This window comes from Lonchura striata, chromosome 28 (assembly GCF_050655825.1).
Source record: "Lonchura striata isolate lonStrDom1 chromosome 28, ASM5065582v1, whole genome shotgun sequence".
Classification (NCBI taxonomy): domain Eukaryota; kingdom Metazoa; phylum Chordata; class Aves; order Passeriformes; family Estrildidae; genus Lonchura; species Lonchura striata.
In genome coordinates this window covers 2,292,633-2,310,263 of record NC_140730.1, presented here as the reverse complement: position 1 = coordinate 2,310,263, position 17,631 = coordinate 2,292,633, and the positions used below count along the sequence as shown (strand labels likewise).

The 17,631-nt window shown below is 58.7% G+C and overlaps 1 protein-coding gene across 14 annotated transcripts; it reads right to left on the bottom strand.

Moving 5' to 3' along the window:
• Positions 1-450: 450 nt before the first annotated feature.
• On the bottom strand, positions 451-16,761 carry CIRBP (cold inducible RNA binding protein). 14 transcript variants are annotated; one of them, XR_014950254.1, is made up of 9 exons: positions 16,673-16,750; positions 16,357-16,416; positions 4,226-4,334; positions 4,024-4,130; positions 3,454-3,592; positions 3,278-3,362; positions 3,108-3,172; positions 746-841; positions 451-591 (listed from the first exon to the last, which is right to left on the bottom strand). XR_014950254.1 is itself a non-coding variant. In XM_085562234.1 (8 exons), exons 3-8 carry the CDS (start codon positions 4,326-4,328, stop codon positions 2,735-2,737), a joined length of 516 nt encoding a protein of 171 aa, XP_085418360.1. In that variant the 5' UTR covers positions 4,329-4,334; positions 16,357-16,416; positions 16,673-16,711; the 3' UTR covers positions 1,977-2,734. The 14 variants fall into 14 exon arrangements, 8 of the variants coding, with proteins under 8 accessions (XP_085418360.1, XP_085418356.1, XP_085418361.1 ...); XR_014950256.1 differs by having other exon boundaries at positions 746-838; positions 16,673-16,740; XR_013341224.2 differs by lacking the exons at positions 16,357-16,416; positions 16,673-16,750 and adding an exon at positions 4,982-5,037.
• Positions 16,762-17,631: the final 870 nt, after the last annotated feature.

The following is a 17,631-nucleotide window of genomic DNA, read 5'->3' as shown; positions in this document are numbered from 1 at the left end:
GGAGACTCTTATCAGTGGGATTGGGCAGCAAGGTCTCAGGGCTCCTGAATGAGCCCATCACCAAATTTTGAGTTTATCCGTTTCAAAAAATGGGGAGAAAAGGGCAGGATGAAGCAATCAACTCTTCTCTAACACGAAACAGAAGGGCAGGAGCAGCTGAGATCATCAAAAACTCACTGTTCTCACCCTGCAATCTCCTGCCAGAAACACATTCAGCTTGTCAGCCTCTCCCAACATTTTATTAATCCTCATTACCAAGCTGCCACATTTTTGGGATTTTACCTGCAACAAGACCTCATTTTCCACGAGGATCACACATCAATCTGCTTGGAGCAGAGTGTGTCCACCTCCGAGCACCAGAGTGATGGTTTTGCTCTGTGCTCTGAACTGGGCTGTGCACCAAATACTTTTGCCAAAAACATTCTGTTTCCCACAAAAAGTACCACAGAATTTTGGTTTTTTCCACATTTCAGTGTTTTATTCTGTCTTGATTGATTTGGTTCATGTAAAAATGAGCAACACCACTGCTCTGTGCTCTTCATGTCTCCACTCCAGTGTCTGTCCTTCTGCCTTCTCTGACATGTCTCAGTGCTGAAACGAAATGGAGACAAGAGAATTGGAAGATGGATAAAGATACAGGAAAGGAACGGGGTTACTGCACCACTTAAGAGCTCAGGGCTACAGAACAGGGACACAGCCAAAGGAAAAACAAAGAAAAACAAAAAAACCATGAAAGGGACATTACCTGGCTGGCAAACTTGCTGCAGCATCCCTGGAACGCAGCTCTGGTCGCTCAGGATCCGCTGGGCCTCCGAGGTGTGTGCCGGGTCCCTTCAGCCTGCTAAAGCAGAGAGGCATTAACAAAGGCCCAGGGCAGAGGCTGCTCTCGCCCCCAACCTCCCCACACAGCTCACAGCGCACGAGGGTCTCACAAGCCATCGCTGAACCCATCACACCACAAAGCACAGTCTGGGAAAACTGTTCCGGGCCGGCTGCTGCCCGTGCTCAGCCAGCCCATGGATTGGATCCCCTAAGCAGAGAGTTAACACTTGGACATGGCTGCTTAGGAAGTGTGGGCCATGGGAAAAAGTTAATGGCAACAAGTAGGATGGCAAAGAAAGCTACAATTAAAGTGAGCAACTTAATGAAGTCTAGAAGAGTCTCAATAGATGAACACATATCGAGTCAGGGAGTTCGTTCCAATCTTGCTTCCGTACCTACAGCAAGACACGGCTGCATGCCCAACTCTGATCTGTGGAACTCAAGGTGTGCCACAAGCCAAAGGTTGCATACGGCATGGGTTAAACGTTTTTCCAGTAGCTGACCAAAATTGTCAAAAGGAATATTTCACAGGTACATTAGACTTTCAAATGAGCTCTCAACAAGAGGAAGGATGCGGACATGAGCAAAAGGAGTTACCTCGAATTACAGGACTATTTCCACATATGAACTAGCCAAGAGAGCAGCTCTCGTCTCAGAGGTTTCTGTTGGAGGCACAACACTTCTTTTCTCCAAGGACACTGCAGTTTCCATTTGCTAGCAAAGAATTCTTAGAACTTGTAAGCAATGACACAGCTAAGCTAAGCCCGGCATTCCCCTACATCACACACGCGCTCGGCACGCAGGGAACAGCCCAGGGACTACAGCACTTGGCTCTTCTCTACAGCTTCCCAGTGTAGGCTACAGCAGCTTTGGAGCAAACATCCATTATCCTTCCTAACATTCCAACTTCACTTCGCTCCTAGCACACCCTCAGGTTTGTACTTCCAGCCTCTACAGACAAGTTTTGACTACTTTATGTGAAATTTCTTGGCCAATTCAGATGTCAAGACCGATTTTAGGATTTAAATTCCAGCGCCCGGGCAATCGTCCGGCCAGCTCTGCCACTGTCCCTAATCTCCTCCTCTCGCTCCCGTGACTGTTCTTCATCTCCAAGGGTTGTGTTGTGCAATGAAATGTAAATGTCAGGAGCAGAGTTCATTTCAGACGGTCCTTTAATAGGCTTCGTAAAGCCAAAGAAAACTGTATACAGGAATCCTTTACCACTTCAAATACAACAGCAATGGAATATGCATATTTCTTCCAGTAAAAAAGGACAATATAAATAAACATTTTCAAGAACCTCTTTATGGTAAGTTTGCAAGTCTAGTTCTGGGTCATTTACATCATTACAACAGTAAAAATACCGTTATGCGAGTGGAACATACAAGCACGTTTCTCTTTAGATATATCAAGGTGGTTTGCCTTCCAACGGAACCCAAGCTGCATTCCTACCTTGCTACACTAAAGGAATGTTACAAAAGACAAGGGTAATGCACTTAAAAAAAAAAAAAAAAAAAAAAGAGAATAAAAAGTCCACAGCTTGTTCAGCTTCCAGTGAACATTGGTACAAGATCCTTGCTAGCTCAAAAGAAACTGAATTGGGGCCCCAACTTAGAAAAAAAAAAAAACAACCAAAAACGAACACCTTGGCTCATTCATGGAGAATAAAATAAAATCTGAAGTGCTTTCAAAGAAGATTAAAACCACTTGAAAGCAGAGCTTTCTCTGAGACAGTCTAATCAGACAGTCTCGTTTCAGAAGCTGCCAGGCTGTGTATGACAAGATCAGAACTGATAATACTACAAAAGTGAAAATACAAGTAGATGTACTACACAATAACCATTTCAGCGAAGCTCCAAAAATCTTTATAAATACAGCCATTGGAAGGACGATCTTGAGTCAGGAAGGATTTTTACTCGTTGTGTGTAGCTGAGGACAAGAAGCAGGCACAATTGTAAAGGCACTGAAGCAAAGACAAGTTCCAGCATTTTACTCCCTTTGCAATATTCCGAGGCTACGGCTACTTGGCTACTGAGATCCCCCACCCGCGGGTCAGTGCGTTAGGGCAGCCGAGTTTGGGCTCCAGGAACACCTTATTTTTTTTTTTTTTTTAAACACTTGCTTTGCCTTAGATCCGAGCAACTCCTGCACATGCATTAAATTAGAATCTCCCGGCACCACCACGTCCACAGCCTGAGCCTGCCCCAGCTCCAGGCTTCAGGCTCAGCAGGTTCAGAGCTCCTACAGCACACGGACTCAGCGCTCCCGCTCGAAGCAGGACTTACCGTAACTGTCGTAGCTGTCTCTGTAGGACCCTCCTGAGTTCCTGTCTCCATAGCCACCTTGACTCCTGCGGGACAAACAGCACCTCATTTACAGCTGCTCAACTCCTTCTCTGCTGGGTTGAATTCCACCACAGCTTGCCCACGAGCCCTGGTGCTGGCAGAGCCCTTACCTGCTGTTATAGTAGTCTCTGGAGCCGTTATAGCCTCCACTTCTGGAGTCGAATCTGCTGCCGCCATAGCCTCTGTCTCCACCTCCTTGGAAATACATGGAAACGCGTTTTTTTTAACCATTCTGACAAGACACATTCCCCCATCCAGACATTATGACTGACCCCCATGCACTCACCTCTGGAGAAGCCACGGCCCCGGCCTCGGCCCCCGCGGAAGAAGCCCCGGCCCCCCGAGGACCCCCCTCTGTAGCCACGGGATCTGTTCTCAGATGATTTTCCAGCCTGGTCGACTCGGATCTGACGCCCATCTACAGACTAAAACACAACCACAGTTAGCCAAACTGAAACATTTAAATAGCAAGCACATGTAGAAGGAGTTGCACGCCTTCACAGTTGGCTGAGCAGTGCCAGGACTCGCTGCTCAAGAAATAACCATCTATTTCATGCCACAATTAAACCAAGTAGGCAAAAAACCTGATATATTAATTGCATTTACGGGAATACCTATAAAGTCGTATCTCAGTCATCCAGGTTCCATAATGGAACTTCATCAATTTGTATTCCTAGTATGTATATATATACATATAGGTTCTATGTATTAATCTATATAGCCAGATTTTTTACATCCATATCAGCTCATTTAAGACACTGGCATTTATCTGGTTTTCCACACAGCCTGAACAGCAGCACACCTCTGAGTCTCCTCCATTATGGGAAATGAAGAATCAACTCCGAAACCTCCTCACCTTTCCATTCATGGCCATCATTGCATCTTTCGCATCATCGATATTTTCAAAAGTAACAAATCCAAAACCTCTGGATCTCTGAGTCTCTCTGTCTTTCACCACCACGACTATGAAAAGGACATACAGGAAACAAAAACCCATCAGCACCAGGGAAATTTAACAGACTAAGGGAAACTATGTCATCGTGGCTCTGCAGTCTCACCTTCAGAAATCTGTCCGTATTTAGAGAAGACTTGCTCCAATGACTGCTCATTGGTGTCGAAACTCAGCCCGCCGACAAAGAGCTTTCCCTCATCTGATGCCATTCTGACCTGCCAAACCAACAGAACCGAGTCAGCAACTCAAAAAACCCACATAATCCCCGCCAGGCCACAAACATTAAATCCTTTTAACACTACCTATAACGCCACCGATGTAACCTCAAACTCCCGGACCACTTATGCGCCCCTGAGGCCACACCTTATGTGGTCTCCCAGCCTCAGAACGGGTCTCCCTCAGGGCGGGCGGGAGCGAGGGCTCAGCGGCAGGAGCATCACCGGGGCCGGGCCCCGGCGGAACCGGCGGCCGGGTCGGGTCCCGCCGAGCCCCGGTGGGACCCCCGCTGCCGGCCCCTCCGTGCCCAGCGCGCATGCGCGCCGCGCCGCGCCCCCTACCGGCCTCCCCGGCGCAGCGGCGCCCGCCGCCCCCTCCCTCCCGCCCGCCATTTTGCACGGCCGAGGCCCGTCGCCATTTTGTTTCCGCGCACGCCTTTCCCCCCGCCGCGGCCCCTTCCCCCTCGCGGCCCACACCGGCCCGCTCCGCCGCGCCCCCTGTGCCCGCCGAGGGCACCGATCGGCGGGTCGGGAGCCGCGGCCCAGCCTCCTGCGGGACCCCGAGCTCTGCCCCTAGGACACGGCTCCGTTCACCGCGGACCACCCCGCCCGGTGCGGTCGCGGACGCCCCGCGCGACTGCGCTCACCGATACCCGGGCGGCGCGAGGTTCCCACAACACTTCAAAGCTTCAGCGAAATGTACGGCGAGCCTGGCGGGGCGGCGCCTTATAAACGCCCGCGCCTCATCCCGCCTATCTTATGAATATGCAGATGAACACCGCTGCAAGGAGGGGCTTCGCGTCACCAAAGCGCCGCCGCCGCTTCACCACCTGATTGGGCGGGATTTCATTAATATTAATGAACCGCGACGGGGGCGAAGCAAACAAAACCACGCCGCGGCCCCGCCCCTTCCACCCATGCGGGGGGGCGGGGGCGCGGCAGGCGGCGCCCATTGGCTGCGCGCGCGGAGGCGGGCGGGAGCGCCCCTGTGAGAGGGGAGGAAGTGGAGGGCGCTGATTGGCCGGGAGGGCGGGCCAGGCTGGCGGAGGGGGCGTGGCCAGGCTGGCCCAGTTTCGCGCCCTCTCGCACTGCGGCGGCGGCCGCAGACAAAGGGGCCGCCTCAGGGGCCGCCGCCATCTTGGGCGCCCGGCGCTGCCCCCGGCCGGGCTCCGGCGGCTCCTCCCGCCGCCGCCCCGTCGGTCACCGCCCCGCTGAGGGAGCCCGTTTTGTGCCCCAGAACCGTCCGCCTTCCTCTCTGTCCCGTGGGGGAATGATCCCTTCAGCTCCCTCTTTGCAGTGTTGCCCTAGATGATAGAAGTAGTCAAAGCAACAAAGTTTTCTTAAAAAAAAAAACAAACAAAAAAACACAAAACTTTGCTCTCAACCTGTTTCCCCAAAAATTGAAAACTTTAAAAGCCCATCCTGAGGTCTGAGAAAAGTGAGAATGCCTTCAGCAGGAAAAACTTTGTATTGAAAGAGAAAATTGGCAAAGCCAAAGACGTGTCTTACCGAGAGGCGACACAGCTTTGAAAGTCCTCAAAATAAAAACGTTCAGTGTGCCATACATTACAATCTCACGTAGAAAAGTGTTAGGAAACATTGGAGAGGAAGAGACGCACGTGAAGAAATGGAGAGGGGGAGATGCAGGGGAGGGAAGAGCAGCGTGAGGAAACGGGAAGGAAACGCGGCGAGGACGGGGCTGTGCTGTCCCCGTGTGTGCCCCGCGCCCAAGGACAGCACTGGACACAGCAGGGTCACTGTGTGTGTGTCCCCTCTCCCAGGCACCGCCAGACACGTTTGCTCTGCCTCCAGGAACTCCTTGTAATTCATAGTGCAGTTTGCAGCCGGAGTTTGCCGCTCCTTCCCTTTTCCCCTTCCCTTCCCTTCCCTTCCCTTCCCTTCCCTTCCCTTCCCTTCCCTTCCCTTCCCTTCCGTCCTTCCCTCCCAGTATTACCAGTCAGAGCCAGGCCGCACAGAAGAAAATCACTGGAGTACAAAAATCACAACTACTTGGTGACCGATTTCCAAACCACAGGGAAATGCAAAAAAACCTGCCTGTGATTGCTCTGTCGAGCACCGATCACCCATTCCCTGCGTCCCAGAACATGGAAATTAGGCTTTTCCTCTCTGATTTGTTGGGATCCCTTTGGGATCTGCAGGAAAAGGGCAGTTTGCACATAGGTAATACAGCAATTACAAAACCCAGGGGCACCACAGCAGCTGTGGATTTTCTGAGCTCACGGGGCCACAGGGACAGAATGCTGCCACCAAAGTGTTCAAAAGCACATAAAAGATCCCAATATTGATGACACACCTGGCCAATATTATTATTTTCATACGATGAAAAAATGTACTCACTTTCCTAGGCCTGGAGAAGGGAGCAGACGCATCTGCTGTTACTGCAAATTGATTTTTGCCCTTCAAGAGAGGAAAAGATCCCAGCCCTGCAATCACAGGCACAGCATTTTGATTAAATTAGAGACCCATTAACATGAGCATTTCTGGTCTGTGATGAGGGTGGATAAAGTGACCTTGATGCAGAGAGCCATTTTCCAGCCTGAGATGCTGGACAGCCAACACTAACCCCGCTGCAAACCTTGAGGGACAAACACCGGGATTCACTGGGATTTGACTCCACACAAAACCAGGCAGGTCGGGTGTTGTGAAAATAGCAGTGAGAACCTTTGCTGCTTTGGGGGAATTTGAGTCCCAGCAGGATCAAGGGCTGCTGGCAGCAGAGGAGCTCCTGTGACAGGGAATGGTGAGCACAGCCCTGCTTGGTTGTGTCCCAAAAGTTTGATTTCTGTCTCCCTGGGGCGTGTTGATGCCTTTGCTTTGACAGTGAGAGTCACCAGTGACACAAGGAGAGAGCTGGGCCAAATAGACACGGTGTGCTCTGGCCCCAGTGCTGCTGCTGCAGGGAGGGTTCAGTGCTCCAGTGCCCTGACTCGGGGCATCAGACATGGCATCAGACATGGCATCAGCTGTGGATTTGACAATCCTCCTGGATATTCCATGATCAGGCTGCACACAGGGGCCACAGCTGCCCCACGTCACCAGGGACATCACTGCACGTCCCACAGGCTGGGCTCTGGCTGGGAGCAGCGCTGGGAGCAGCCAGGCAGGCAGCTCACCCGGCAGATTGCACCAGCCATTGGGGCAGTTAATTAAGCACTGAAACAGCCCGGGATTCACATCCTTAGAGCAAACCTCCTGCAGCAGAAGGGCCCTGCCCAGGGGCCCCAAGCAGGCAACACCACGTAGGAGATGCAGAGTTCACTCCTGTGTGAGTTCCAGACCTGAGCACCCATGGCTGTTTTCCCTGGCTGAGCCCTAATTTTGGCCACCTGGATCTGGCTGTGAGAAGGGCTGTGGCCGTAGTGACCCCATTTGACAAAAGTGCCAGCACTTCCTTAGGAAGTGCAAATATCCGCTCTGAAGCAGAGCTGTTTGTGTGTACAGGTGCAGCCACGGGAAATTGTGAATCACCAGAGGCTGGAGGGACCTCAGGGATCACCTGGAGCTGATTCAAGCAATCCCCCCACACACACGACTGATGTTTTTATCACCTATTTTTTAAACCTTCCGAGGGCAGAGGTTGTAGGACCGAACATCCTGTTAATGCAAATCTGATTTCCTAGAAGTTCTGCCTGTCCAGCAGCACAGCAGGGATAGCACCACACGGAAATGCCACGGGGGAACCGTGACAGGAGGAGCTGTGCTGCCCTCCCACCTTCACCCCGTGCCATTCCCACATCAACATGAGCCTCTCTCACATCCCACGCTCCATCCACAGCACCGCGGGCTTTCTCTGGGGGTCCCCACCTTGCTGGGCTGTTTGTAGGGCTCTTTCCCAGTCCCTGGAGTTGCCCAGAGCCGTGCAGCAGCTGAGCCCAAACCTGCTTGGCAGCCCTGGCACCTTTTGGGGAGCCAAGGGCAGCCCCCGCCCCGGGCGCTGCTCTGATGAGGTTCCCAAATCCCGGAGCAGCTCCTCCGGTGCTGCCGCCGCGGGCCAGGGCTGGGAACAGGAGCGGTGGAAAGGGGAGGACGGGGCAGTGGTGCCACATCTCATCCTCTGGTGCTGCTGTGCTTTACCCGGGGCTGGGAGGGAACAAAGCCCTCCAGGCAGCCCCCTTCCCCCGCCCGCTCCGGGTTCTGGCACCGTGTTCGTGCTCCTGAGCCTCGGCAAAGCCCCCGGGACCATCCTCCCTGCTCCAGGCACAGCGGTGGGGGAGCTCCGCACGCCCCAGCACATCCTGCAGGGCGCAGGAGCCGCCTCCTCTGCCTTTGTTTCTGCTGGGATTGCAGGAAAGGAGGGAATGTGAGGCCGGAATGAAGATGTCATCCCTGCGCCTCCACCCCAGCCAACACCAAGCCTCTGGCTCCTTCCTGGTTTTCCCTGCAAGATCATCTTATACCAGGAGCAGGGAGATGCCACAGGGGAAGCACAGAGTCTTCCCAGGCCTCAGGGACCCCAGCACAGGACCCCTCGGTGTCCCAGCACAGCACCCATCGGTGTCCCAGCTCAGCACCCATCAGTGTCCCCAGCACAGCACCCATCAGTGTCCCAGCACAGCACCCATCAGTGTCCCCAGCTCAGCACCCATCAGTGTCCCCAGCTCAGCACCCATCGGTGTCCCAGCACAGCACCCATCAGTGTCCCAGCACAGCACCCCTCAGTGTCCCAGCACAGCACCCATCAGTGTCCCCAGCTCAGCACCCATCAGTGTCCCCAGCACAGCACCCATCAGTGTCCCCAGCTCAGCACCCATCAGTGTCCCAGCACAGCACCCATCAGTGTCCCAGCACAGCACCCCTCAGTGTCCCAGCACAGCACCCATCAGTGTCCCAGCACAGCACCCATCAGTGTCCCCAGCACAGGACCCCTCGGTGTCCCAGCACAGCACCCATCAGTGTCCCAGCTCAGCACCCATCAGTGTCCCCAGCTCAGCACCCATCAGTGTCCCCAGCTCAGCACCCCTCAGTGTCCCCAGCACAGCACCCATCAGTGTCCCCAGCACAGCACCCATCAGTGTCCCCAGCACAGCACCCATCAGTGTCCCAGCACGGGACCCCTCGGTGTGCCTGGCATGGGAGCCCTCGCTGTTCCCACCGTGTCTGGCCCTTGGCAGCCTTGGAGCCGCGAGCAAACACCAAACCAGGGCTGGATTAGGGAACTGGCAGTCCCAAAACGCCCCAGGGAAAAGAATATTCCCTTCTCCCTTCCTCCTGGCCCCGAGGGAGCTGCTCATCCAGCTTTGCAGTTGGAAAGAAAAGCCCTGACGCAATCCCCGTTACCATGGCGAGGAGCGCGGCCGCTGCGCTTCCCGTGACCGGGATTTACCGGGCTGCAGGACAAAGCCACGGGGAGCGGGGCACGGCATCCGCCGGGATCAGATCCGCAGAGAACAGAAGGATGGGATCCACAGGGAGCGGGGGGATTGGATCCACAAAGAGCAGAATGATCGGATCCGCCGGGAGCAACGGGGATGGGATCCACAAGAAAAAGGTGCACGAGATCAGGGCTGGCACAAGGTGCCCTGAGGTGATGGGGGTCACAGCGGCGGAATATCCAAACTGCAGCGTTAGGAAATGAGCTGAGGTCCAGGTGGGATTCGGAATCGGAGATACTGGTGCACCCAGCTGGAGCCCAGGGGAATTGGGAGCTGGGAATGCCAGTGCACCCCGATTGAGGTCAGGGGGGATTCAGGGTTGGGAATGCCGGTGCACCCCGGCTGAGGTGAGGAAGATGGTGAAAAATAAGCATGTGGTAACCATGGAAACCATGTAACTGCCTTGGCACTGAGCAGCAGCTTTATCAGGGCTGGTGCTTCCCAGCTACACGATGGAAAACCAAATCTTGTGTGTCAGACCATCCCTACCTGCCCAAACACAGCCAAATTTAGAAACCACTGCACCCAGCATCTCCAGCAGCAGCCTCATCACCCCTCACGGGTCACACTAAGGTGTTACTGTGGGATTTTTGCCCATTTCCTCCAGCACTCCCAGCTCGCCAGCACAACATTCCACTCACCGTGATACATGAATGCTTTTCCAGCATAAACCCTTCACCTCCCAGCTCTGCCACGCCAGAGAGCCCGACCGTGCCAAGGGCAACGTGGTTCAGGGCAGCACCACCAGCCGCTTGCTCCCAAAGGATGCAGCACTGCCTGGGGAAACCCAGATGGGGGCTGCCCAAGCTGCTTCCCCGTGGGTGGCCTCTCCCCCACATCTGCCAGGGTCCCCCTGCACAGAACGCAGCTTCCCTGGTGTGGGAAAGCAGCAGCAGCAGCGACGTGTGGTTTATTGCTCCCACCTTCCCTCCTGTCGCCCTCCTGTCTGCATTAAGGACTCGGTTCAGTTATATAAGCGCTCATTAATCATCACCTAAGAGCATTTGCAGCGCTGAGTTCTTAAGGGCAGGAGATGCTGCCCCCAAGGACAGGACAAACAGCCTCTGACCGCCTGACACCAGGCGACCTTGCAGGACAGAGGGGTGGGAAGGGTTTATCACAGTCCGCAGGGGAAAAGCTGCCAAGAATTGGGAACATCGTATCCCTCCCCAGCAAGAGGTAAAGTACACGCCGAGGGGGGCCAGCTCAGGTGTTGAGGGAAACTGGAACTCTTCCAGACCCCTCAGGCATGTCTCACACTGCACTTTGCTGCCGTGATTCGCGGTAGGACCGGAGGTGTCACACCATGCAGGGTGGCACAAGGGTCTCAGGGCTCCCCAGGACCGCGATGTCCTCCCAAGCCCCCCGTGTTCCCCCTCTGCTCCTCAGCGGCTCGCTGCGTGCTGCTGCTTCCCTGCAAGGGCAGTGAATCACCTTGAGCGCACAGCAGCCGTCCCCGAGTATTTTTTTTGAGTCATTTCATTGCCCATCAGCACGAGGGGTGGCCCGGCGGAGTGAGCCGGCATCTGCGGGAACAGCCGCGACTGCAGAAATCCCTGAACTGCAGCATCAACATTTTTTTCCTGCCCAGAAGGTTCCCGCGCCCTCGCATGAGCTCATCCTGCACCGTCCCCTTTCCGCGCCTCCCGTAACCCAACCTCTCCCGGCCCCGCAGAGCAGCAGCGAGCCACGACAGCCGAGCGGATTTTTGGCTGCCTGGGTCGCTCTCTCCCCGCGCTGCCTCTCGGGAAGCTCCAAGTCATGCGACTCCTTCTCTCTCTCTTTTTTTTTTTTTCTTTTTTTTTTTCTTTTTTTTTTTTAATTCCCCTCAATGTGGGGAAACGAGTCGGGAAAGTTCCCCCGCTCTCCCCCCATCGCGCTGATCCGAACGGAGGCAGGTAGAGGCAGCGTCTCTGCCTCCAGCAGCACCACGCCTGCCCTGGGAGCCGGGCGTTCCACAGGGAAAAGCCGGATCCTGGCACTGCTCGGGCTGGTGCCACCCAGCACAGCTGCCCCGAGACAGGGCAGCGACTCATGGAGCTTTCTGGGGGAGCTTGGCAATGCTGCCACAGCAGCAAAGACCCCCCGGCACCCACCGGCATGAGCTGAAGGGGAGTGGGGGCTGAGCTCCCCGCTGCCACATTCCCGGGGTGGCAGTGCCACGTAGACTCGCCCCGCCGGAAATCCTCCTCCCAACAATCCCCAAAAACGCTGGAAGCGGCTCCGAGCTGCCCCGGAAAGCGGAGCTCCCCCGGCATCGCTGCCGTGCCGGGAGCTGGACGTGACCCGCTTCCCAAAGCAGCGGGATGGAGGATGGGAGGGAGCTGCAAGATCCATGCCCCGAGAGCAGCGGGAGCCACCAAGAACTGACACCAGGCTGAGCCCCTGCCCCGTGGAAGCCCAAAAAAAAGTTTCATTCCATCCTGGCTGCTGCATGACCCCATCCCAGCTGGGGCTGGGCACAGCGTGGAGAGGGATTTCAGCTTTAAGAGCATCTCGGAGCATCTCATCCCCTGCTGTCTCACACTGGCCGTGCCTCACCCCAGCCCGGCGGGTCCTGCTGTGGGCTGAGCGAGCTGCCACTGTTCAGCACCCTGGGGTTCCCTGCCCTGGCGGCGTCCCAGGGGTGCCGGGGTGCTGAGCGCTGCCGTGGCCGTGGCAGCAGAGGGCAGCCACGCTACGTGCACCGATCCTGCCCCCCCGGCACCGCGCCGCCCACGCGTGTGCCACGGCCGCGCTGCGCTCGCCCCGTGTCACCCCGTGCCCTGCCCGTGTCCCCCCAGCTCCTGGCTGCAAACGGGGCTGATCCTGGCGCCCGGCACCCCACAATCCCACCGCAGAGCCCCACACGCGTGTGAGAGCCCAGCCAGGGCGTGAGGATGCTGGCCAGACCCGGCACTGTGCGGGAAGGGTCAGAGCTGGTGGCACTGTGAGGTCCCCCTGTCCCAAGTGACAGTCTGTGACAGGGTGAATCCCACGCTGCCAGTGCCTCAGTTTCCCTCCCGACACTGCTGCAGGAAGAACCAAACGGTGCCAAGGGCTCCGTCTACCAGTGCTGCCCCAGAGTGGGGTCCCCGAGCCCCCAAATCCTGCACGTGCAGAGCACACATCAGTGTGCACGCGTGCACACCCACACGCGTGCATCCACGCACCTGGGCAGTCACACGTGTGCAATCTGACACGAGGATCCAGCCGACCCTCCTCTCACCCGCACCCCGCCGTGGGCCTGGGCCCCTCGGCAGCCATGCAGCCATGCAGCCGCTGCGCCCCATTGCAGCGTTGCCGTGGCAACGCTCCAGATTTATCAATGGAGACACCGCGGAAGCGCTCTGGGGGAGGTGGGAGGGATGGGAGTTCTGGGGGGGCTGGCAGGGGACGCAGACGGACAGACGGATGGCTGGGGGGGCTGGCGAGCGGGACAGGCTGGCACTCACGCTTGCAGAGCGATGCACACGCTTGTGTGGGGGTGCACTGTGCACACGCACGTGTGTAAGGGGAGCTGCGAATGAGGGTGGCTGAGTACTCTGGCTCTTCCCTGCACGCCTTCCCCAAGGTTTTCCCAGCGCCTTGGCAAAGCCTTGGGGCTGGCGGGGAGCTCTGTGCCCCCCGTCTGAGGTGAGGCAGCCATTCCCTGCCTGATCTCCCGTCCTTGTGGCTGCTGGCAGCAGCGAGGGACAGAGCCAGCAGCTCTCAGCTCCAAAGGAGGCTAGGGCCGATCCAGGAGGGGAGAACCCTGATCCCAGGGAAGTGGCCAACACGTACCAGGGTTGTCAGGGTTATGGGGTTCCCCCTTCCTGGGGAAGTGCTGCTGGTTTCACACATGGGCCGTGACTCAGGCACCCGACTCTATTCCTGCTCTGTCCCTGACTCAGCGTGTGGCTCCAGGCAGGACACGCTCTTGCCAGCCCCACACACCCGCCACGGGGAAGAGGAAGCAGCTCAGGGGCTCCCAGAACGACGTTCCCAGACAGTGTGGGGTCCTCACCCTGTCCCCACCCAACGAGGCAGGAGCACCCAGGGACCCTGCACTGAGCCCCAGCCCTGCAGCCTTCAGCCTCACAGGCTCTCCCTCCTATATGAGACACCCAGATGCCGTGGGGATGGGCACAGCTGCCCCACACAGCAAGGACCTTCCCTGCAGCTCTTCCAGGAAGGGCTGGAGAGGAGGAGATGGGGATGGGATGGCAGGTTCACACCAGCTCAGCACTTTCACAGCTCTCGCCAGCCCCGTCACACCCGGCTCATCACATGCCTGCTCACACCCACCCCCTGCGCCCGCCCCGGGCACCTGGCCAAACCCACAGCAGAAAGAGTGGAAAAAAAATCCAGTCAGCGACTGACCCTTTTGCAGCCTCAACACAAAACGTTCCTGACGTTCTGAGTGCGTGCACGCACAAGGTCCCAGATCACACGGTGCTGCTGCTGGTGGCACAGCACCACCGAGAATTTGGGACACGATGGACACTGTGCTGGGGCACAGCATCGCTCACAGCCACACGCTGGCTCTGCCCTGGCTGCAGCAGGCCCTGGGGGAAGCACTTTTCATCTGAGAACAGACAGAACTGGCTCAGTGATGGCAACTCCAGGTCAGGGCTGCAGGATCAGGACAAGCCAGAGCTGGGCACTCAGCTGCCACTCCAGAGCTCACTCTCAGCCCAGTGGGCACATGGCCGAGCTGCAGGATGCCCGGGCAGGTTGGCCATGCCATGAGCTGGGCAGTTGCCTACGGTTGGGTTTTACAGCTGCCGGCCCAGCCCAGGTGAGCTTGGACCTTGGAAATCCCCAGGTGCCTGCCTCGCCCTGGCCACTGCAGCTCTTGCAGCGAGGGCAAAAGGCAGGTGTTTGGAGATCCCCGGAATCAGCAGTATCCATCAGCCCCTGCCCTGCTTTTGGGACCCACGGGTGTGTCCTGCTGGCTGTCCCGTGCACCCGTGTGTGTGACACAGCACACAGCAGCAGCTCCGTGCCTGCTCCCGGTGCCGTGACCACTGTGGGAGATCAGTGACTGGGGTGCACCAGCAGCTCCCTGCTGCTGGGGCACGGAGGAAGCTGCCAGCACAGCTTCACAGGGACTCGCCTGTTTGTTTGTTTAACACATGAGTCATTCCCCGATCACGGTGTCCCCAATCAAGGCGTCCCCATCCCAGTCCCTGTCCACACCTGCCTGGGCTGACTCACTGCTGGCCGTGACCCCCTCACTGTCACCCACCAGCCCCCAGCCCCTCAAGAACACACGGGGTTCGCTCAGGAGGGCAGAGCTCAGCAGCACCCGGGGCGGGAGCTGGCGAGGGCCAAGGTTAAGGGGGTTTGGCCGAGGCGGCGGCAGCAGCACCGTGCCAGGTCACAGGCGGTGATGTGGGGGCAGAAGGCCACAGGTAGCGTGGGCAGAGTGGGTCGCGGCGAGCTCGGCAGAGCTGGGGTGGCTGCACCAGTCATTGCAAAAGTGAATCTGGTAAGCAGGGCCTGGGAACGGGCAAGGGGGGAGGGAGCAGCTGCTGCACCTTGCTCTGACTCACAGAGGCTGCCGGTGCCATGGCACTGAGCCTTGGGTACCACCAGCCCAGCACCCTGGGCATTGCACAGTGCCACTGACCCCCAGGGCAGTGCCTGAGGTACTGCTGGCTCCTGGCACAGCACTCTGGGCATCACATGGCACCACTGATCATCTCCCTCTGCAGCCACCCGTCCCTGCTCAGGTCCACAGTCCTGCCTGCGCGACACTATGGCACCCCAGACCCTTGCCCAGCACTGGGCTGACAGCCAGAGCAGCTGGCGAGCCCGGTGCCAGCCGTGGCTGAGTGCCAGGGGCAGGTGGAGCTGCAGCCACAGCCCAGATCCGCGGCAAGCCCAGGGCAGGTGGAGCAGCCCTAGCTCCCCAGGCAGAGAGCAGCTCCCCCCGGGCAGGAGCCTGGCACCGCTGCCCGAGGGCGGCACCGCCGGAGCCGCCCGAGTCACCCGGGAACCGTGCCCGGCCCGCAGCCCCACCCCAGCCGGGGCGGGAACCGGCGTGTGCGCGGCGCCACCCCGAGCCCGGGGCATCCTCATCCTGAAGCGAAGGCACCGGTTCCCAGGGAGCCTCCGATCCTAGAGCCCAGGCAAGGCACCTGAGCACCCAGCACGGCCCCGAGCAGCCCCGCGGGGACCCCCGGTACCATCGGCCGCGGGTCCCGCGGGTTCCACGTGGCCGCGGTGGCCGGAGCGGCCGGGGGGTGGGGAGCAGCAGGAATCCAGCACTGAGTCACGGCTTCCTCTGCGAGCCCTGAGTCATCCCGGCAGCGCCGGGCGCCCGCGGCCGGCGTGCGGAGCCCGCGACGCGCACACGGCTGCATGGGAGGGCGACCCCCGCGTGTAGGGGGCCCCGCACGCCCGCCCCGGCCGTGGGATCGGTGTGAACACACACACAGAGATGCACCCGAGGGCACAAGCACCAACACGTGTGCACGCACCCGGGGTCTTGAATGCCCACGTCTTCCACACGCAGAAATTCGGGAGAACACGTCCGTGCAAAGCACACACGAGCGCAGCAGTGCAAGGATCCACGCTCAGCCCCACGCTCACCTGGAGCACAGCCCTGTCACGTTTATACATCGGGCCAGGGGCTAGAGCCCACCTGTGGGGCTGGGGCTCACCTGTGGGCTTGCAGCAGCAATTTCTCCTGCACCTGAGGCTGTGGCTCCTCACTCTCGAGCCTGGAGAGGAAGAAGAGCACGTTGGGAAACTTTGCCCAGCTGCAGATCCCTGCTGTGCCCCTTGCTGCATGCCAGAGCTTTCTGCAACCACCCACGCAGAGCCCTGTGCAATAGGTGCCCGCAGCACCACATCTGTCCTCCCCACACAGCTGAACCCGGGCTGCACGGAAGGAGGGCTGCAGGGTCTGCACAAGCCCCCCCTCACACGCACACACACACACGCAGCCGTGGGTGCACACGTGTGACCCGCACCCACCCTCACACGCAGCGCTGGGACACCCGCACTTTGCCACCTGGCACTTCGCACCCACAGCTCCCCGCTGGCACTCGCTGCTCTCCGCCCCTTTGGGGGGGAGGGTCCCCCACCACTTTGGGGGGGTGGGGTGAGGAAATTGCACTCTGCAGAGCTCAGCGCCACAACCACAGAGACGGGGGAGGGTGGGGTGGGAATTGGGGGGTGGGGAGGGATCGTCAAAGTTGTGCTGAGCCAAGCCCGGCCCACGATGGAAACCGCCGGGGCCGGGCTCCTGCCCCAGCCCGGGGGAGCGAAGCGGGGGCCGCCCCCGCCAACGTGGCAGCCGCTGCCCGAACCTCGGCGGGGCTGAGCCGGCGGGACCCCCCCGCCTGCAGCCGTACGAACGAGGGGACCCCCGGGAGCAGCCCCCCGGGGCTGTTGTCGCCAGGAGCCCCCCAGACACGGAGAGCACACGGAGCCCCCCAGACACGGAGAGTACACGGAGCCCCCCCAGACACAGAGAGCACACGGAGCCCCCCAGACACAGCACCCGGAGCCCCCAGAGCCCCCCAGACACGGAGAGCACACGGAGCCCCCCAGACACGGAGCCCCCCAGACACGGAGAGCACACGGAGCCCCCCCAGATACGGAGCCCCCCAGACACAGAGAGCACACGGAGCCCCCCCAGACACAGAGAGCACATGGAGCCCCCCAGACACAGCACACGGAGCCCCCCCAGACACGGAGCCCCCCAGACACGGAGAGCACACGGAGCCCCCCAGACACAGCACACGGAGCCCCCCCAGACACGGAGAGCACACGGAGCCCCCCCAGACACGGAGAGCACACGGAGCCCCCCAGACACAGAGAGCACACGGAGCCCCCCAGACACAGCACACGGAGCCCCCAGAGCCCCCCAGACACGGAGAGCACACGGAGCCCCCCAGACACAGAGAGCACACGGAGCCCCCCAGACACAG

Coding starts and splice junctions, on each gene's coding strand:
- CIRBP (XM_085562230.1), bottom strand. CDS start 4,328: ATGGCATCAGATGAGGGAAAGCTCTTTGTCGGCGGGCTGAGTTTCGAC. Junction 4,131..4,225: donor ATACGGACAGATTTCTGAAG/GTGAGACTGCAG, acceptor TCCTTTTCATAG/TCGTGGTGGTGAAAGACAGA. Junction 3,593..4,023: donor TGATGGCCATGAATGGAAAG/GTGAGGAGGTTT, acceptor GTTGTGTTTTAG/TCTGTAGATGGGCGTCAGAT.